The sequence below is a fragment of the Larus michahellis genome, chromosome 1 (assembly GCF_964199755.1).
Source record: "Larus michahellis chromosome 1, bLarMic1.1, whole genome shotgun sequence".
Taxonomy (NCBI): domain Eukaryota; kingdom Metazoa; phylum Chordata; class Aves; order Charadriiformes; family Laridae; genus Larus; species Larus michahellis.
Window position 1 is genome coordinate 214,837,391 of NC_133896.1, and position 21,899 is coordinate 214,859,289.

Consider the following 21,899-nt stretch of genomic DNA (forward strand, 5'->3'; position numbering starts at 1 on the left):
CGCTCCTGCAAAATCACATTTTGTCTTCAAATTCAAGCAAGAGAGTATTGATCGGTGTGGGATTGCACCGGGGTGTGAGAGGAGTGAGCAAGGCTGCGTGGACAAGAGACATCCTGAAGCCCAGGTTTAAACTGGGATGCAGCTGGGAGCCTCCTCATCCCCTGAACCTTGAAGGCAAGCTGGGAAAAATAGGGAGAAATGGGCAAAAAATAGTTAAAGCTAATTTTAGCTGGCTCCTAGGTAGGGTTCTTGCCTCTCTGCCAGGCAGAGAGGGGACATGGAGGTGTTGCCAAATGACAGCCCCGGCCATCCTAAACGGGTGACAGTGGGAATCATTGCCCTCCTTGGGAAATGTCACCCTGCCCTCAGGGATCCTCTCGGGCCATCGTGGAGCAAGTGTCCCCAGGAGATGCTTCTCTGAATGTCCGTATCAGTTTAGGATTAGGCCTTTGGTTTTAAGGACTGTGCTTGTTCCTTACACCTTTGGGATCCCCCCCGCCTTGCAGCTCAGTGATCTCAGCGAGCGGGATTTCACTTCGCGTCGAGGAAACCCCACAGCCATCGTTAGGCTCCAGAGTGAACATCCCTCTCCCCAGCTCGGCGGCGGAGGGCGGCGAGCCCCGCCTTCTCCCGTGTCGCCCTGCCCCTGCCGCTGTGATTGGCCCGTCGTGGGGGAGTGGGCGGGGCTCCCGGGCACGCAGCACGACGTGTGGGGGGGGGGGTGGCGCGCGTGCGCGGGGCGGAGCGGGAGCGCGCGGGCGCGGTGTGAGGCGCCGGGAGCGCGGGCGGGGGAGAAGGAGCCCGGCCCTGAGGGGAGCGGCGGCGGCGGCACCGACACCTCACCCAGCCGGCTGCGCCTCGCCGGGGCTCCGCGTTTCGGTCCCACGCCCCTGCCCGTCGCCTTCGCCCACGGGAAGGCGGGGGGGGTGCGGAAAGAAGCGAGCGAGAGCGGTCGCGGGTCCCGCCGCGGGGAGCGGAGCGAGCTCGGGGCGGCGGCGGCGGAGGCTCCTCCATCATGTCGGCGGGCGGGGACTTCGGCAATCCGCTGCGGAAATTCAAGCTGGTGTTCCTGGGCGAGCAGAGCGGTGAGTCACCGCCCGGCCCGGCTCGGTCCGGGTCTCCCTCAGGCAGCGGCGACGGGGCAGGCGCCTCCCTTCCCCCTTGTGGGGGGATCCTGAGGGGATCCCTCTCCTCCTCACCTTCGGGGGGGTGTCTCGACTATGCCGTCACCCCACGTTATGAGGGGAAGAGGGGGTCTCCCGCCCCTTCCCCGCCGCTTTCTGTGGGGCGGGGAGCTGCGGGCCCTCGGGGGTGGGGGGGGGTGTTTGCCTGTGGGCGTTTGCCTCCCCCTTGCAGGGGCTGCTCTGCCGTGTGGTCGCCGCTCCTTCGGTGACAGGGAGGGACCGAGCGTGGTTCGGCTGGGGTTTAAAAAAAACCACACCGCCAAACCCCAACGGCCACATCTCCAGAAACAGTTGCTGATTCATTTGATCCCAGTTCCCAGTTTTTTAGGGGGCAGGAGTCTCAATGCTTGGTGTTTTCTGTGTAAATATAGCATTTTTCGAAAATAGAGTCGTGTCTTGGCAAAGCGGATCCAGTGCTCTAAATATTTAATTCAATCAGTGAGATTTTTCTTCCCTGTCTTTGGAATAAAAAAACCACACAACCCAAGCGATGTCTTCCTCAGTAGAAGGCCTCTGTCTCCAATACTGCATTTCAAATCTTTCACTTTAGAGAGTTCTCTGGAAAAAAAAAAAGCTCATTTGGTGGATGCTTTGTGTAATCCTGGTCAGATATCGAACGATCTTTGACATAATGAGTAGGTGCAAAATATTCTCTGTCTCAGGGTGGGGTATTTGCTCCCTCAGCCACCTTTGGTCTCTATGTGGTAGGAGATGATGAAATACTAGTGTGTTTCGCCCCCCCCCCCCCCCCCCCCCCCAAATGACTTATATCTTGGTGTTTCCTCACTCTTATGTAGATGAGCTTGGTGATAAGGCTGCTGTTAAAATTATTTACCTATATGTTGTCAGTTTGCTTTAGTCTGTTCCTTTAATCTCTTTTTTTTTTAATATATATTTTATTTTTTGGTGTTGGAACAGATCTTCGTATTAGGGGTTCAGGGAGCACAAGTTCAACTTGGATATTTTTTTGGGGGTAAGTCACCTGATGTACTTGGTGAGGTGCTGTTTGGCCAGCCATTTTATGAGGATTTTGGAAGAGGGTCAATGTGTAGAAGCAGCTGATTTGGTGGTGTGTTTTTTTTTTTCCCCCCAAGGTATTTGATAACAGGAATCTTGAGTATTAGCAGTGCATTTTCAAAATGCTTGGCTTGTTTTACTGTATTTCTGAGCTTTGATTTCATGAAGCTTTTTCGAATACCTCCATGGAAGGCTGTAGCACCTGGTGCAGATCTTAAATCTCAGCAGCTCTTAGTGTACACGTGGATTTCTTGTCTATTCTAGCAGACGTAACATCAGATACATGCTTCCTCTAGTCTTTGTCATTTTTTCCCCCCTCTCAGCTAATCGTCTGTGTTCATAGTGGAAGGTTTAAAATAATTCCTGTTCATAGCATCAAATCTGGGGTGGGGAGAAGGGGTTTTATGGGTATAGCACAGCAAAATGCTCCTAACTAAATATCTATAGCACTGCAACTGCTGTCTTGACTGTGGCTTATGGATGGGCTGAAGCTGATTTGAATCTGGCTGGTCAGGGCCTGGCTGGCAGCTGCGGTGTGGGTTTCAGACCTGCCTTTGTCTCGGATCCTGGGCGATGACTCCGTGACTGATCTGCGCTCAACTCGGTGCTGAACGAGATGATGTCGATGGCAGGGTAGCCCTCAGTGTGTCCACGCCGCCCATGGGTACTGCAGCGTGGGCATGCTTCAACCCAATGCTCGGACAATTCTCATCTGTGATGGAGAAATGGCTTTTTCTAAATTTGGCTTGAATCTCTTAAGATACTGCTGTTATGATGTCATTCTCTGTAATTCTTAATTTTTCCTTTTTTTTTTTTTTTTACTGACCAAAGTGTGCGTAGCTCCCATTACAAATGGCTCCTGGAAGAATAAATGCACTAATAATGTTCTTCTGTATGATGGAGATAATTAGAGGCATCTCTGGTGCTGCAAAGGGAGTTTGAGTGGGCTTTGCTTACACGTAGCTCCCTTTGTCATTCTTTGTTTTGAAGGTTAGGGGAAATCTAGAAATAAAGTTTTTATAATATCGGCTTTCATAAATGAGAAGATTTCTTTGTACAACTGTTGCGCTGAATTGCTGCATTCGCTTCCTGTTTAGCTAAAAGGTTGTCTGCCCTGTTGTAAGGCCATAATTAAAGATATCCTACTGCTGCTGGTAGAGAGGCTGAGTGCTTCTGTTTCATTTACATTCAGGGACTTCAGAATGACAAATGAAATGTTAGGAAGGGCTACCGTGTTGATCAGCTGCTTCAGCAACCAAAGCTGACTAATATCAGACTTTCTGTGCTGACTGTACCCAGTCTTTTCAATAAGTAGGTATGTTATGGTTAAGAAATTCTTAACTGGAGTTCATTACTGTGCGGGCGTTACAGCCCTTCCATGTGATTGTGTGAGCAAAGGCAGTATCATTCCATGTGAGATCTGGAAGCATCTCTAGGTGTTTTATTCTTATTTGAAAGTGGGATCGCACAGTGGATGCAGTGTCTGATTTTTTTGCTGGTATCCTCAGCCATATTGTGGGAGTTCAATGCCGTATACCTATGCGTTTGTGTGGACTGCAGTGATTCTTCCTAGATACCCTGTTCGTCACTAGCGGCAGATTCTCTCTCCTGTGCTAAGATGCTGATTATTATTTTTTTTAAAGCCCCTTCTTTCCTTGCTCCCTGATCCCCAAAATCTTCTTTTCTCCCGTTATATCGTCTGCCTTTTCCGCCTTTATTGCGACAGCTCCTCGAGCGCTCGGTGCTGTGGCGAGCGAGCTGACACACCGCTGCAGCTCCCTGTCCATGGGTCCTGCCCATGCTGAGCCATCCATCCGCCGTGGTGTGTGGTGGCTAAACATCAGGTCACTCACAGATCCTTTCAGGATTTACTGCAAGTCATTGCCTCTCAATAGCAATATGGTTATTGTGTCCCCCACGCCCCTCCCCAGCTGAGCAGGGGATACTTGCCGCATGTACAGTGGATTCATCACGAGCCTGCAACATAATCCGTGTCCAGCTAGAAGAAGCTTCTCTTTCTGTCTTATTTTTTTTAACTTGTAGTACAAGGACAGAGCATTGGGTGGCTAGCAAGAAGGCAACTTCACCAGCGCTTGCCTTAATTGAATTACTTTTCTCAATGATTGAAGATTATACAGAGTTTAGCAGTTTTAAATATGCTAATCTTTAATGAAAAGGCAGAGAGCTCTGTGCTGAGGGATTAGATAGAGCTATGGTGGTGGTGGGGAGAGTATTCTTACTGTCTTTGATCTTGTTTTATCGGGTGATTTTCATCAGTCCTAATGCCTCAAGTTTAAGGAATTCTGATTTCTGGGTCACAACAGCTAGGGTACATATCACTTGTGTTATAGGATAGCTTGCAGTAAATATGGTATACATTCAAATATTAATAACATCTTTAGTTTTATCTTGTATATGAGCAGCTTTGTTACTTAATACATTGATTTTTTGATTGAGTGGGCAGAACTGAATGCTGGGGCACTGCAACAGAAATATTCTTTCATCACATGGGTTTATGCTGCAGCTTTTATTGGCGAGCAAGTCTGAAGGGCATTAATACGTACAGAAAGCAAAATAAGTCCCTGTTGTCTCTTTCTGGTGGCATTTCTGCATTGTATAATATCTTAAAGCATGTTAATTTGTTCTAATTTTCTTTATCAGGAACCGAGATTTTTAACATTGAAAAAAAAATTGATACGTACGATATAATAAGTTGAGGAATATAACTGTTTGGAAACCACTAATGAACTATGCTGTTGCATAATGATGTTGGTACAGGCGCTGCTGAACAGTGTGATGTGTCTTATTAGATAACCGGAGAACTGCAGGTGGTTTGTGTGTAACATGAACCTGGGGTAACACCGGTCACTGTTCAGGCTGTCTGCGGAGACTGGTATCCCTGTGCAACTTAAAGCTCCCTTCTTTTTAAAGAATTCTCTGCTTTACAAGCTACAGAGAGCTATTTACTTGTCCCCCTGGTGTCTGAAAAATCTTATCCCCTTCCTCCTGTTAATTTCCTAGTGTCTTGGTTTTCCTGTGGGCGGGTCTTCAGATATTTGGGTCTATATTTGGACTATATGCATTTTTCATGAGTCACTGAACTTCACTTTCTTGGGTGCGTCTGGAGGATGAATATTGGCCTGGATCTCTCTCTTCATCTTTGAAATAGCCCTTCCTATAGCAGTGTCTGGAAGAAGCATGTCAGACTTGGAGAAAAAGACTGAAATGTTTATGGTGCCTTTTGATCCCTGTCTGTTTGTGGAAGCCTCTGAAGGAGTTAGATCTCTTCTTCAAAGGAAGAATAGCTACGCCTTTCTGCACTTCGGTATGTTTTTCTGCCTGTATCTGAGAAATAATTTGTGAACTTGGAAGGAAAGGATCTTCTTGTCCTTTGATTTAAAATAATGGCTTTTATATCTGCAGCTGTTGGAGTGTTTGGTGATATTTGTCACTTTCTTGGCACGTGATCCAGGTCTGACAAAGCTGATATCTACGGGTTTTGCTGAAGCTGTAAATGGGACTAACAGAGAAACACAGGTGAGGAGAACCTCATCTGAGGCCACCTTAGCAGAAGATCTAGCATTTGGAAATTATCAGAGCCAATGGTTGTCAGCCATTCTTCTCCACTTCACTGGTCGTTAAAAATCTGTCTTCTGTAATCAGTTTGTGAGGAAGTAGCTACATTCCTGTTTACCTGATAATTTAGTCTAGGTGTTTAAAGGCATTTGTTGTGTTCATGCATGTACAAATACTGGTTGTATATACTACTGATTAAAAAAAACCAAAAAAAACCACCAACAAAACAAACCCACAAAAAACCCAAACCAGTGAACCAAAACAAGCAAACAAAAACTCTCAGTGGTTTGAAACATGGCTCAGAAGAAGTCAAATTTTGCTGTCTTGACATGAGCACCATCGGATTTTTCAAGACAACCTCCAAAACTCACCTGAGAGTCCCGTAACCTGCAAGAACAGTTTCCTTGTGACAGAGGAATGTTTCTGAAAGGGTATGGGAGCTCTGATGTGTCTCTTCTGGTATGGAGCAGGGTAGGACACGGCTAAAAGCCCTATTTTGAAAATGAACTGCTATAATCACAATGATTATGAGTTTGACACATTAGTATAAATTATTTATGGAAGTAGTCTAAATGAAAAATGAGTGTCTCAGCAAACAAACAGCAGTCAAAATATGGACTGTCAGGGAAAGTAGAATTTTTCAGGTCTGTTTTCTTGATTTATTTACTGAGCTTACACAAAGTTGAAAAGCTAAATGGATTCTTTGTTTTCCCCTCAGCATAAAACAAACTCTTCTGCTCTAATATATTGAAGGGCCCAGGGACAGCGAACAATTGAATCAATGACTTTACATCAGATATTTTCTGTTTAGGTTCAAAACATGATGGACTAAATATGTTTTGGAATATTTCAGTAATATTAACTGAATAAAATTGACTTTTGTGTATGTTTCAGTAGTATTTAACTCCTACCCAAATGCAGCCTAGTGCATCACAAAAAAGAATGCTGATCTGGGAAGCAAGTATTATATGAAACTAAATCTAAATAAATTCTTTTCATCTATGTGAACTATGTAATAGTTCAGTAAATTTGTGTGTGTGGGTCTGCACGTATATTATACTTAGAAAATATCAAACTTAGTGCAAAGGCCATACTGAGTGGCTGAAATCCTTTTGAGATGGAAATCGCTGCTCATTGGTTGTCAACCAGTAAAAATACCAACTTAAGAAAATAATGAAATCTAAATGCAAAGCAGTATCAAAGTTGGGGGTTTAAGTGGAAAGAATTCCTACTCCTGATGTCGCATGCAACTCGCTGCAGTTATAAAACGTCCTGCTGAAACCTCCCCTTGTTTGATACGTGGACCTGTATTTTGCGTGCCACTGAGTTCTTGAGCCCCTTCCTTGCTCGCTTCTGGCTGCCTCCTGTTGAGTCTGTCAAACTGAGTTCAGGCTTGAAATTAGGAAGGAAATCCTTATTCAGCTGTACGGCACAATAGTGCCACTTACTTAATTTGACTTTTTAGAACAAGGGTGTAACTTTGTTTTTTGTTCCCTGTTAGTATGTTGTTTCTGCTGGACCTCCGTAAACCGTGATGGGTCGGTGCTGCCAGAGTGCCAGGGCATGGTTTCTCAGTCCACCGTATGATTTGAAAAGACATCTCTGACTTCTGGCATACCCAGTGTGATGTGAACTGGTTTAGTTATAGTGTGCACAAGGGAGGCTGAGGAATACAATGTGTGATGTCCTGAAGTTTGACTTTTCAAGTATTTTTACAAAGCCAAGCTCAAAATTCTTAAGCAGTAATAAGAACCATTTAAAGAATGGATGCTCCAAAGTCCCTTTCCTTCTGCTAGGGCATTTTTTGTCCATAAAATAACTTCCTCCTTTAGTCCTATCACAATGACCAGAGCTGGAAAGGCCAGCAGGTGGTTACTGATAACTCTGTAAGCGAATCCTGCTTGACCTTGGCTCTTTTTGTAAGTGCAGGTGTCTGGCTAAGTACAGGCGCACACTGGCATCGCCCGTGGTAGTTGCTTCCATTTTAATGCAGAGAGTTGCGCCATACTTTTAAGAGTTTCCATGACTTGACTGGCTGCCAGTATCCCCTGGAGATGCCACGCAGCTATTCTGAGATTTGCAGGCTCGTAGTGTTCTCTTATCCAGACATGTGTAGGTGTCATCAACACATAGCATTAGGCTTTGGTTTAAATCTAAAGCATATTTGCCCAGAACTGAAAGAGTCGGGAAGAAATATTGGAGCAATACTGATGAGCAGGTAGCTATTTTGTCTTCAGCCATGGCCAGAACCAGCTGTGCCAGTGGAAGGTGCAGGTAAACCTGCTAACGATTTCTCATTTCATTCTTAACTTTCTCTTGGTCTCTTTTATGTCTTGAATTGTGACCACTTAAATCTCTGTACTATTAACGTTTGCGACCATATAAACGAGTGCCATTTGTCCTGCTAAGTGATGTTTTTTAATGATTTGCTTCTAGGAGAGGAATCGGCAATTGCTGCAGCACAAAAAAAACCCCCACTCCAACATTTCTGTAATTAATGCAGAGGCCAGTTTATTCCATTCCTCTAAATGCTTCCTGCTATGCTTCCTGTACTTGCCTCTATCTAGGTTTGAGTTACAGCCAGTTCATTTTCTTAATGTTTTTGATATGTGTAACACAAAGGGAAGAGAATTAAATCTAGAATAGATGGGTAGCTAAAAGGAGAGGGGCACTCAGAGGGTGCAGTCTCACCAGCAAGGCTCCAAGCAGTGTCTGATGCACAATTGACGAGGTTCCTGTCACTTTGGTCTCTGCCAAGGGGTCTAAGTAGCTGCTGCTGGAGTCGGGGAGAGTGAATTCCTGCTAACGGGTGAGAGCTCTGCCCTGCAGAGGCTCTGAAGCTGTCTGCACAGAAATGGGCAGGCAGCGTTGTATTAATCTGAGCGCAGAAGTGTTTCTCTGCATCTCGTAGGGCTAGGCACTTCATTTGTTTTAATGAAGATGTTGCCTTCTCTGGGAGTAGAAAATATTCACTCATTACTGACTCTGTCCTCTTCTGCCAGCACGGAAATGGCTGAGAAACCCTACTTGTCAGTGATGGGAGGACTTTTTTTTTTTTTTATGGCCTGACAGAAGGAAGGCTTAGCAGAAGAATTTGAACTAGATGGGTGATTGAATCATCCAGTGGATGTCTGAGGTGGCGGAGGAAATGGAGAGAACAAAATTTATTGTAAGTGCCACAAGCAAAAGCATAGGGTGCACCTGGAGATCGATAAATCTTGGCGAGAGCAGCGTGAGCTCAGAACCAGGGTAGAGGGCGTTCGATTAGAAATGCAGGTAAGTGGAGAGTGCTTGCTTTTGGAAGAGGGACCGAATCTGCAGGTAATGTCTCCTGATGGATGCAGTCAGCATTGTGAAAGTAGATGAACAGGGCTTAATTATCATGTCTAACAGAATTAATTGGCGGTGAAACACTGTGCTGCAGTGTCTTCTCTTTCAAAGGAAGTTCTGACTCCTTTTTGACTTTACTAGGCAGCAGTAGGCAGGTCCTTATGCTAGAGGTTTGCTGCCTTATTTGTCTTGACTGTATTACCTGATTTTTATTTTTTTCCCCCCTTTCCCCTGCTCTCAGATTGATGCATTTGCTGCTGAAGCAGTTTTTGAGTATTGTGTCCTTGGCTCACTCAAAATGGCTGAAAATCACTTGTGTCTGCATAAAAGCTAGGATGGCTTCGCTAAAGCTGAGCTTCTGCTGCTTACTTGAATAAAGCTGTAGGAGAATCTTTCAATATAGCAGCTGAGCACAGCTGGAGGAGGCTTAAATTAAAATGGCTGAAGAAAAGTTTGAGTTTTTTTCATCTCAAGGAAATCCTAATTTTGTGGGTGGGTTTTTTTTTTTTTTTCATCTTGACCTCAGAATGTCTTACAAAGAGGTTTTCATAGGGTGTATCTCTTCCAGCTCCTTGCTTCCAGACCCATCCCCCAGTTCAGGTTCTTGTAAGCCCTTCTCAGCTTTCTGAGCTGCTTCTGAGTATCAGTTCTTTATGTATTCAGTTTTGGTTTTTTCCTAGTTGAGTTATCTTTTGCCTTTTTTGCTGAACAGTCATTGATAGGAGTGGCTTTTATCCACAACCATACAATTAACTTCGTGACCATAGTTCTTTTCTACTTTTTTATTTTTAGCTGCATTTATACCTCAGTGTGACTTGGAGAAAGGGACAGTTTTTTTCCTGAAACTGCATAAACAGTAGGCAGATCAAAAGCTTGTGTCCCATAAAATTTACTTCTGTATTTGGTAGTGTAATAACAGACTTGAAAAAAGCTTTTTGCAGAGAAAGCATAACAATCTTGTAATCATCTGCTGGTTTGATGTTAAAAAATTATTTTTCCCCCTCTCTGTTAAAGAGTGCAAAGGGCTGATAGGTTGCCTCTGTTTATATCTGTAGGCTTGATGGACTGTTTATGCTGTCACAGCAAGTAATTTGCAGTTAAATACAGTCTTGGCCTTCGGAATTCTACAGTTTAGCTTAAAAATACAGGAGGGATTTTTCCCCCCCCCCTCCCCCTTCTCTGGAAGACAGCTGGGTTTTCCCCCAAATCACTAAACTGCAGAATATATAGTAAACTCAAGAGCAACCTTGTGCTAATTATTACTACATACATTCCCTCCAGTACCTGACATCCAGAGAAAAATTTCCCTATGGAATTGTGTGGATCATGTTTTAAATGTCTGTTGTGGTCTGCAAGACTTGCACGGCTAAGAATGAGTCAAAGACTCGAGATCTGGCTTTGCCTGCTTGGTTTCAGGTTAAATCAAGCCTTGTTGTTTGTAGCATGTCACAAGTCAGAACTGTGTCCCTTGGAAGGTGGAGCAGCCATGAACCCTTGGGTAGGGGTGTCTCTGGGTGTCCTGGATCCTCCTTGATCCCAGGAAGAGCAAAGGCTTTCCCACTTTACCCTTTGGGAAGTGGAAAAGGCAGAGTGTCCTACATGAAATGTTTTTAAGGAGTTTCAAAACAACTCCATGCTTTTGCCCCGATTTGATGCTTCTCAAATGCTTGCCTAAAATACCTGACTCAAGAATCTGCTTTTATGTTGTATCGCTGTGCTGCTTTGATTTCACTAGATAGTTCCCCACTGCCACCATCAGCCGCACAGTGGAACAAGAAAGCAACCAGATGTTGTGTAGTATTTACTGGACTTGGTGGCAGCTCTTCTATGCATCTTAATGGCACAAGTGTGACCGTTTGTGTTTGGCAATAATGTCTTTGAGGTCCTCACTGGACCCTGTGGTACACTTAAAGCTGGTTTTGGAGGTATGATTGCCTGAAGACACAAAATTACCTTCTGTGCACATTTATACAAGGAATTGCTAAAGTTAGAAACAAATCTTTTCTGTGTATCTTGAAGAGTAAATATTATAGTTAAAAAGAAATTTGTATATGTCCTTAGAGCCCTTATATGAAGGGATTGTTCCTCTGGAAAATACTGCTCAAGGAGAATATTTATTTCAAGATACTGTATCCCATTTGGAGTGTAGATAATTCTCCTCTAAAGAATATCCTGCACCAAACCAAATTTCTCATATAAGCACTTTTTTTTTTGTAGTTGAACACTACAAGTCTTTTTGGAATAGCCTTTTTCTAGAAAAGGTCAGAATAAAATAAACAAAAAGGAAAAAACTTGTTCCATTGGCTATTTGTAACCAAATTCTTATCTTTCAAAGGCTGACTTTTTTTTGAAAATTCTTCTGGATGAGTATTAAACCTTGGGTCTGCAGACCCCTCAGGCTCCATGGCCTGTTTCCAAGGTATTTGTGAAATGCAGCTGGGAAGAAACAAGTTTGTCAGATGGCTTAAACTCTCTACAGAGAGGTCTCTGTCTCAGTTAGGAAGTTTAGAGGCCTGTATGTTGAAAGGCTGGAAGTCGTTGTGCCGGATTAACATTGCTTAGTTTGCCAGTTTAACATCATTTGAACTTGAAGTTCCTAATTTGCAGTGCAGGTGGAGCAGGCAGCAGGAGAGTCAAGTGTCCATGGTCTCTGTTCTGCCTCAGTCCCCAGGAAGAAAGCTGGCACAGTCCAGGAGCTGAATTGTGAAGGAGAAACGGGTAGTGTCGTGTCAGGATACACTACTCTTGAATTCTTAACATAAGGTTTTTGTAGCCGTGTGTTGCTTGGACTTGTATGGGTGTCATAGAATTGTCTAGGTTGGAAGTGACCTTTCAGATTGAGTCCAACCATCAACCCAACACTGCCAAAGCCATCACTAAACCATGTCCCTCAGCACCACATCTGCCTGTCTTTTAAATCCCTCCAGGGATGGTGACTCCACCACGTCCTGGGGCAGCCTGTTCCAATGCTTGACAGCCCTTTTGGTAAAGAAATTTTTCCCAACATCCAATAAACCTCCCCACGTGTAACTTGAGGCCATATCTGAGGAGACCAGAGTGTGCAATTTCTTAAACTGGGCTGTTCTCAAGTTCTGCATGTTTTTTGGTTTCTGTTGCTAAAAAAAAAATAAATTGTGGTTGGTTTATTTTGGTACTGAAATCAGGATTCAGTGCTGCTCTTGTAACATGCACTCGTATACATGTTGCTGTGGAGTTGCATCATATAGGCTAACCCACGCACATTGTTGTGCAGAGGATTGTGTACATCTCTGGTTATTTTTGCACAGGTCCCCAGGTATTCTCCGCAGACGTCCTTGTCAGCTTGGATCAGCAAATGCTGACTGAATCCACGCTGTGCTTTGTGAAGAGGTGTGCTTAATGAAAGCACACAGAATGTCCTCTGTGCATTTCTTCTTCTTACAAGCTGCCTCCTTAGAAGCCAGGCTGCATCGATCTTAAATCAGGAAATCATGACTGTTTTAAGATATTGTTCAGGCTTCGTTCTGAAGAAATACTCACCTGTGGTTTTGCCTGAAGAATGAGTTTGAGAGAAGAGAGCTCTTGTGTGGAAAAAGTAATGGTCAAGCCTTAGTCCTTCCAGACCTGCCCAGGAGATGGTAAGGTCTGGGAATAAGATGGAGTCACTGAGGAGGAAGCTATGTGGAGCTCTCTTTCTTCTCTTTTTTTTTTTTTTTTTTTCCTCCTTCCCTCAGGCAGGATGAAAGTTCCTACAGCATGAGAGGGCAGTTTTCTCTGGGGCAGCGTAGGGTAGGTGGTCACAAGAGGAGGGAGCAGGGGGAGCTGTTTTGCCAGATGGATCGTGGTGCTGGGGAAACATCAGGCAAAACTTAAAGGATGGAGGGAAGGGAAGTTGGTTTTACTCCCTGGCATTTTAATAGGTCTCCTGAAACTTCTCTAATTCCTTGCTTGAAAAGGTTGACTTAGCATTGCTTGTTGTGCTTTCAAGGGCAAAACATATTTAGGAAGATAGCGATAGCTTGGTTTAAGGACTTCATTCAGCATGTGGTACAGGGAAACGATGACTGGATTCCCTGAGCTAGATGATAGCATATGCTGGTTTAGCTTGCATCAGAATAATGTTTAGTGCTGAAAAGAGTAGAAACCATGAATGTTTCATTCCAGAAATGTATACTCAGGTGGCCGCCCATTTTATCTTCTCCCTTCTGCTGCTGTTCTCTGCCTGAGGATATTGCCATCTTAACGTTACTTTCCATAGCTACAGAAAGTCTTGCGTGTTGTATACCACAATACCGTGAAGGAGGAATTTCTCCTGAGAGACAGACTTAATCTACACTATCATCTCTCTCACCACTGCAATCTGCTGCATGGGGTTTTTATCTGGTTTTCTCTTACTTGCTGGCGTTGGTTCCATTTTATAATGCAGTTTTTTGGATTTATCTGAATTTAGCTCATTAAATTATGCAAGTAATACTTAATGTGGGGCAGGGGGGAGATTCTGTGGAAACAGAGAACAGAGACGGAGGTTATACTCTGCATACTTATTTAGAGGGGAAACTGGAAGATAAACATTTGAAGTCCCATAGTAGACTCGGTTAAAGGCTGTATGCTTTGTAACAGTTATCAAGATTTTTGTGCTGAACTTCCTATTTACACAGATAGCTCCTGGCAGGAAGAATGGCAGTATCCATATTTGCCTAGCTTGCCATTGGGCTGAAGAAATTCTCTACCTGAACTACTAGCACTGTAAATCAAAAGATTTACTAGGAGGGGATCCAGCTGTGCCTAGGCATTGTGGAAATACGGTGTCAGGTAATTGTGGCTCTAAAGAACCTAAATTAAGCCTTGTGGGAGAGGAAGAAAGGACAAGAATAGATCATGTTCAAGCAGAATGACAGATGCAGTGGTGACAGATGTCCTAATGCTGTATTTCTTGGTGGCTGCAGAGAGCAGGGTTTAATTAGGAAGGCATCATATGTAGGAAAAGCCAATGAACCAAACTTCAGATAATCAAATATTGCAGGAAAAACTCAAGTCAAAGAAGCGTCTTCAGCTGCTTTTGTTTGCAGAAATATGACTTCTTCCCCATGCTTTCTGCAGAGGCAGGTGGGCTGTTTTTGGAAAATTCAGATTATTTGTATCACAGCAGTGAATCTGGCTCTTACTTCAAAGAGAAGATAGTGGAGACAAAACTTTTCATCCAAGGTTAAGGGTTGGCCGTCGTGGTATAGAGACCTTCTTCGAATGGCAGAGGGAGACAGACTGACACCACCAGTGACTATATGGTATTGAGGTATGGGGAAGAGGCGAGCTTTGGATAACCAGGAAGGAGTTTATAGGTGAGCTGTAAAATAAAGGCTTGCAAAACCTAAAGAAACTACTGGATACTTGGAACAATTAAAAAGCTAGTGGTTTAGGGAGAGGGAATGCTTTTGTTTGGCTTTTATGTACAAAGTTATATATATGTATGAAGTTACATATAATGTATATTGTTGCAATATAAAAAGTGAATCTGAAAGGCACTGAATTCTTCCATCAATTCAGGCAGAAATTACATTAGAACCCTTTCAGTAACATTTTACAGAAATTAATAATCCTGATGGCTCTCCTAGCTGACAAAGATAATACTTTAAGCGTGTGTATTATGCTCTTTCATTACAGGCTTCATTGAGATTCTTCAGCTTGCTTTAAGAGGCCGGAAACTGAGATTTCTGTAATACAGATGTTTTGAATAGTGTAGGATGGAAGCCAGGTTGGACGGGGCTTTGAGCAACCTGGTCTAGTGGGAGGTGTCCCTGCCCATGGCAGGGAGTTGGACTAGATGATCTTTAAGGTCCCTTCCAACCTGAACCGTTCTATGATTCTAAGAGAATATTGGCTTTTTCTCGCAGGAAGCTAGAACCCCTCTCAAAAGGGTGTAAAAGGCTGTATAGAAGTGGAGGAGAGAAGTAGTTCCCTGTTACAAAAAAGCAGAAATAAATCTGCTCGGATCCTGTACTGATTAGGCTTGGGGATGAGAATCCAAGGTAGATGATTAATCGTTTTAAGTTTAAAGTTTGCTGAATTGGCACTTCTAGAGGTGCTTTGGGCAGCTAGTAAGCAGGAAGGATGAAGTTTAAATTTATAGAAATAGTGTCTTGCTGTGAAGATCAGGTTCCTTTTATGCTATGTATTTTAGGGAAAGTATAGTAAGAATCATAGAATAGTCTAGGTTGGAAGGGACTTTTCAGATCATTGAGGCTAACCATCAACCCAACACTGCCAAAACCACCACTAACCCATGTCCCTCAGCACCACGTCTGCTCAGCTTTTAAAACCCTCCCGGGATGGTGACTCCGCCACTGCCCTGGGCAGCCTCTTCCAATGCTTGACAACCCTTTCAGTGTAAAAAGTTTTCCTAATGTCCATCCTAAACCTCTCCTGACGCAACTTGAGGCCGTTTCCTCTTGTCCCATGGCCTGTTCCCTGGGAGAAGAGACCGACCCCCCCCTGGCTACCCCCTCCTTTCAGGGAGCTGCAGAGAGCGAGAAGGTCTCCCCTCAGCCTCCTTTTCTCCAGGCTGAACACCCCCAGCTCCCTCAGCCGCTCCTCGCAAGACTTGTGCTCCAGACCCCTCACCAGCTCTGGTGCCCTTCTCTGGACATGCTCCAGCACCTCAGTGGCTTTCTGTGTGGTGAGGGGCCCAAAACTGGACACAGCACTCGAGGTGGGGCCTCACCAGTGCTGAGGACAGGGGGATGGTCACTGCCCCAGTCCTGCTGGCCACACTGTTCCTGATACAGGCCAGGAATCCTGAGGTTTTGTGGTCTAACCCTGTACTCGTTTCTTTGTTAGAGCTTTCACGACTGCTGTATCACAGCTGGCTGTAAGGTTGCGATAGCCTTCATGCAAAGCTGTTACAGAACCGTATATTCATCTTTAGTAAAATGGCTGGCACTGATTACAATGGGAACCCTGAGTGACTAGCTTGGATGTAATCTAGTATCACGCATTTGCATTAGAGTGGATGAATTTTACCCCTACTTACCCTCCATCTGTAACGGGGGCAGAGGATTACCGCAGTATAAAGTTGCGAAGGAGATAGTGAGGGGTGTTTCATGGTTTCGAAATATGTGGGTGATTCAGATAAATGTAGAGAAGGTAGACAATAGTTCACCTGTCCTATATTCCATATATGATCTGTACGTATGAGAATTAGCTAATGAATAGTTCACCTGTCCTTCTGTATTACATATATGATCGGTACGTATGAGAATTAGCTAATGAAAACTACTTTTCTCACTCTTCCTTAGTATTTCCAGCAGAGGAAGCCACTTTTGCTGTCTTGGGAGAAGTCTGAGGCTTGCCATGGTTCACACATCTTCTGAAACACTACAATCCTATGTTTCTCTTTTTGCTCTGAGATGACTGGAAGAGTTCCGAATGGAAGTTGTATCATCCAGATTCCTCTCTTCCATGTTGACTGAGCATGGAATACCAATTAAAACATTCATTTAGCATTATCATAAGACCCATTTTGGTATTGTGGCAGTGCCCACAAGTTCGAAGCACCTTGCTTACTCTGAGCTCTTCCAGGTTTTTATTCATGGCATTCAATTTCCTAATATATTTGCCACATCTAAATACAATCTGTCTTGTTGTTTTGTAGTTGAAAACACCTCTTATAATTAGTTAATTAACCACTGTTGAGGTGTCTTTAAATAGAGGCATTTTACATGTTGTCCTATTTGCCGTATTTAATGAATACTTTTTGTGGGATAAATTAATCGAAACCTTTTGAATCTTGTGATTCAATTGCTGTATTATTGCTGGAGCAAGTTTGCCTGGATAGCTCCTGAGAGGAAAAATATATATATATTTTTTAAAGAAATTATAAACTGCTTAGTCTAGAAATTTCTTTACAGTGCCTTAAGAACTTTGATAAAGGTTCATAAAGTAGTGCAAATAATTGGCAGATATTGTCCTTTTTTTCCCCCCCCAATAATTTTTTTCATGAAATCTATGTAGTTCAGGAGCAATCCTGAAAGCTGTACCGTTCTGTGTTGCTAGTGTCTAATAAATGAACTTATTTTTCCTTTTTTAAGATGATGTATAGACTACTCTTGATGGGTTCTTTAAGGTCCCTTCCAACCCTAACAATTCTATGATTCTATGAATTGGGGTGTTTTGGGATGTCTTTGCTGTGAGGATTTTTCAGATGTGTCAGTTCCTCAACTGGACTCAAATAGTTTGCCTTTAATAGGCAGCATTATCAATAATATTGTGATATTTTCATCTGGGTTTTGAAATTTGAAATTTTCCTCCTTTTTTTTTTTCTAAACTTCATTGGAAAGCTATAATATGGCCACCAGTGTAGAGTTCAGTGTCACACTTTCTTCAAGTGAAAATTCGAGATTTTATGAAGACTGAAGTTAGTTAATGTTTATGCAGCATTGAGGCATAGGGTGGGCCTGGTAGCCTTCAAAAAATCAACTTATTTTGATGCATTCATGCTGTGGTAATAAAACACACAGAGGGAATTCAGTTTTCTTCTGGTGTACCTGCAATGACTTCACATTTTTGTAGAATCTATTTTTTTGTGCTAAACTAGCAGGACTCCATCTGTGTAACCTGTTCAGTGAAGTGTTTGATTTACCATCTCAATTTGGGGCTGCTCCTGAATGAGAGAGGTTGCTGTTTTGCTTCAATAATTCTGAAAGCTGAAGTTAAGATATTACTTAGCAACGACTATTGAACTTCATCCCAATTTGTCTGATTAGTTTTGGCTTTTTGTAAGGTTTCTTCCTTTGGAGGGGTCAATTTCTTGACAAAAATATGATAAGCATTGTATTAACTTTATTAATAGACTGAATTAAAACTTCACGCCTAGTTACGCATCACAGTTACGTGAAGCAGCTGAAGATGTCATCATCAAGACTTTCCACAAATGCTGAATCATTTAAATAGCACTTATTGACTTTCACTGCCAATAAATGTAGGTTAAAGAAATTTCTTAGGGGGCAGTTTGGTATGCCTTCATGACTGCAAAAAAATCGGAGAACTGTATTCTTTTAAAATTGAATAAAGTAGCTTTTCCCCCTTACAGCTATCCAAAATTTTCACTCGCCTTTCTTATGTTGATTTCTGTCTGTATTTTCTGCTCTCTGGAGCTGATGTGATTCCTTTTGTATCTGGTGAATACAGCTTTTCATGTGCATGAATGTAACCCAAATAATATTTATAGCTGATGATACTGCCGCTCTTAGATTACATTCTCAAAATTGCCAACATCTAGAGAATATTGGATTGACCATCTATGTTTAGGCAAGATTTTTCCGTGTGTACATGTTCTGAAGTAGTAGGAGTATATTCACGTTTCCATCTTTAGCAGTCTCGGTGCAGGAGTGAACTGCACAGGTAACTTTTGATGAAGACTTTTTTTAGGGAAGAAGCATCAAATGTACTTCATTGAAGTTCAGTTTTGTAACCAATTTTAAATTGTAATTAAACCTTAATGTAAAATGATTTAGTTCTATTCTTAGAATCATAGAATTGTTATGGTTGGAAGGGATCTTAAAGATCATCTAGTCCCCCCTGCCATGGGCAGGGACATCTCCCACTAGATCAGGTTGCTCAGAGCCCCATCCAGCCTGGCCTTAAAAACTTCCAGGGAAGGGGCTTCCACCACCTCTCTGGGCAACCTGTTCCAGTGTCTCACCACCCTCATGGTGAAGAACCTCTTCCTAACGTCCAGTCTGAATCAACCCATCTCTAGTTTTAATCCATTCCCTCTAGTCCTACCATTCCCCGACATCCTAAAAAGTCCCTCCCCAGCTTTCTTGTGGGCCCCCTTAAGATACTGGAAGGCCACTATAAGGTCTCCTCGGAGCCTTCTTTTCTCCAGACTGAACAACCCCAACTCCCTCAGTCTGCCCTCACAGGAGAGGTGCTCCAGCCCTCTGATCATCCTCGTGGCCCTTCTCTGGACACGTTCCAGCACGTCCATATCTTTCTTGTAGTAGGGGCTCCAGAATTGGACGCAGTACTCCAGGTGGGGTCTCACGAGAGTGGAGTAGAGGGGGAGAATCACCTCCCTCGACCTGCTGGTCACGCTTCTCCTGATGCAGCCCAGGATACGATTGGCTTTCTGGGCTGCTAGTGCACACTGACGGCTCATGTTGAGCCCCTCGTCCACCAGCACCCCCAAGTCCTTTTCTTCAGGGCTGCTCTCACGCCAGTCACTGCCCAGCCTCTATCGGTGCTTGGGATTGCCCCGACCCAGATGGAGGACCTTGCACTTGCTCTTGTTGAACTTCATGAGGTTGGCGTGGGCCCACCTCTCCAGCCTGTCAAGGTCCCTCTGGATGGCATCCCTTCCCTCCAGCATGTCAGCAACTGTTAAGTTGCTGTTCATCTTTCTGAATCTCATGCCTTAAATTAAAAGATGCAAGACCACTGGAATTTGAATGCTCTGAAGGCTAGAGTGAAAAATAACCTAATACAATCCTGGTACTCTTTACCAAAGAAGAAAAGGAAGATAATCCGAGGTTATCCAGGAAGGAGCCTCACTACCAGCTCAACTTGGTGGTTTCAGGTAGCAAATCATTAGACATGGCAACAAGTCTTTTCACTGATGTAATTTCTAGTGTATGTATCACAGAATGGTAGGGGTGGGAAGGGACCTCTGGAGACCATCCAGCCCAACCCCCTGCCAGAGCAGGGTCATCCAGAGCAGGTTGCACAGGAACGCATCCAGGTGGGTTTGGAATGTCTCCAGACTTGGAGACTCCCCCACCTCCCTGGGCAGCCTGTGCCAGGGCTCTGCCACCCTCACAGGAAAGAAGTTCCTCCTCGTGTTTAGGTGGAACTTCCTATGTTCAAGTTTGTGCCCGTTACCCCTTGTCCTGTCACTGGGCACCACTGAGAAGAGCCTGGCCCCATCCTCCTGACACCCATCCTTTCAGTATTTATAAGTGTTGATAAGGTCCCCCCTCAGTCATCTTTTTTCCAGACTGAAGAAACCCAAATCCCTCAGCCTTTCTTCATCAGAGAGGTGTTCCAGTCCCCTAATCACCTTGGTAGCCCTTTGCTACCAAGCAGTTCCCCGTCCTTCTTGAACCAGGGAGCCCAGAACTGGACCCAGTGCTCCAGCTGTGGCCTCCCCAGGGCAGAGCAGAGGGGGAGGATGACTTCCCTCCTTGTGCTGGCCACACTCTTCTTGATGCACCTGAGGATGCCATTGGCCTTCTTGGCCAGCAGGGCACATTGCTGGCTGATGGTCATCTTGTTGTCCACCAGGACTCCCAGGTCTCTCTCTGCAGAGCTGCTCTCCAGCAGGTCAGCCCCCAACCTGTCCTGGTGTGTGGGGTTATTCCTCCCCAGGTGCAGCACCCTACACTTGCCCATACTGAATTTCATAAGGTTCCTCTTTGTGCAGACCTCCAACCTGTCCGGGTCTCTCTGTATGGCGGCACAGCCTTCTGGTGTGTCAGCCACCCCCCCCCAGCTTTGTGTCATCAGCAAACTTGCTGAGGGTGCACTCTATCCCTTCATCCAGGTCATTGATGAATATATGTATTACAGTTGTCATTGGTAGTACTCAAATCTCAGGAGAAGACGAATGATGCAAAGAAAAATTCTGGATTTCTGAAAGTATTGAAGTACTACTGTGTTGGGAAGAGGAATCTCCCTTTTTACTGCATTGTGTTCCTTGGATATTAAGATTTGTTTTCAATGGTGGTGGAGAAATGGACTCTTGGGCAGAGATAACGAAACAGATAATTTTGCGGGGAAATAGCACCAGTGCAATATCATTCTGAAAAATCCAGAAGAGTGTTCTTCTGTTAGATAATGATAGCCTATCATTTTTAGCTTATCCTATTTTAACAAAAGTTATCTGTGGAGAACATTGTTATATTTGAAGATTTATATGCAGATTCCTGGGTAAACTGCCCATGGATATGGTTTGTTTTGGAAACAAATACTGTGTTAAAGTTATTTAAACCAGAAATTCATCATTATCTTTTGAATATCTGCATATGTTTTCAAAATGTTTCTGTGGTGAATAGTCTCTTATTCAAGTTGAGAACTTAAAAGTTGCAGTAAAATCTGGAAATCTAGTCGAAGTAATACCTTCCCTTGCCACTTTCTCACTTTTTCTTCAGTAAATATAAGCAAGTGCTTCATGAGAGCATAGATCGTGCTTTTTGCTCATATTCCGCTAAAGCTTACTAATTTGGAGAAGTGGAATAAAGTCCTGAATGTTTATTTTTACTCTTAATGTGCTGATTCCAAAGACAATTGTAATTGCAAGAGAGGGAAACAATTGTGTTGATTCTGACTTTATGCCAACATTCAGAGCAGTTTTCGGAATTTGGAAATGTCATTTTTTTTACTGTTTTGCTTGAATCTTGTGGTCTAGGTGCTGGAGGAGCGTGTAGCTCCTTCCCCTTTTGCAAGAGGAGCTCAGCACAGAGCAACAGTTGCGCTTACCAGAACTACTCCTCAAAGAGCAGATCCACACTTCCAATGTAATGTCTGTCCAAAGTGGCTTAATTACTTTGGATCTGCGTATGTAGCATTTTACATCTTCCAAGTCTTTTACAAGCATTTAATTAGGTATTTAAAAATAAAATACTGAGGTGTAAAAAATTGGATCTTATGAATGATTAATTACTGAAGGTCTCCTTGTGGATTTTTGCTCAGTGCTGCACTTGTTTTTAATGGTGTGTCTGAATGATACAGCCTATGCGTAATATATGCTTCAAAAAGTGGATTAATCCCCACAGGCTTTAACTGCCATCATATATAAAGTGAATATTAAGCTACCCTTAC

The 21,899-nt window shown here is 43.6% G+C and overlaps 1 protein-coding gene across 3 annotated transcripts in view; it reads left to right on the forward strand.

Moving 5' to 3' along the window:
- Positions 1-723: 723 nt before the first annotated feature.
- Positions 724-21,899, forward strand: part of RAB6A (RAB6A, member RAS oncogene family) — a 70,634-nt gene continuing 49,458 nt past the window's right edge. The window contains exon 1 of one of the 3 annotated variants that reach the window (XM_074572267.1): positions 724-1,085. In XM_074572267.1, the coding sequence (XP_074428368.1) occupies positions 1,016-1,085 (70 nt within the window). In that variant the 5' untranslated portion in view covers positions 724-1,015. The remainder of the gene's footprint in view (positions 1,086-21,899) is intronic. The other 2 variants (XM_074572268.1, XM_074572269.1) reach the window with 2 other exon arrangements.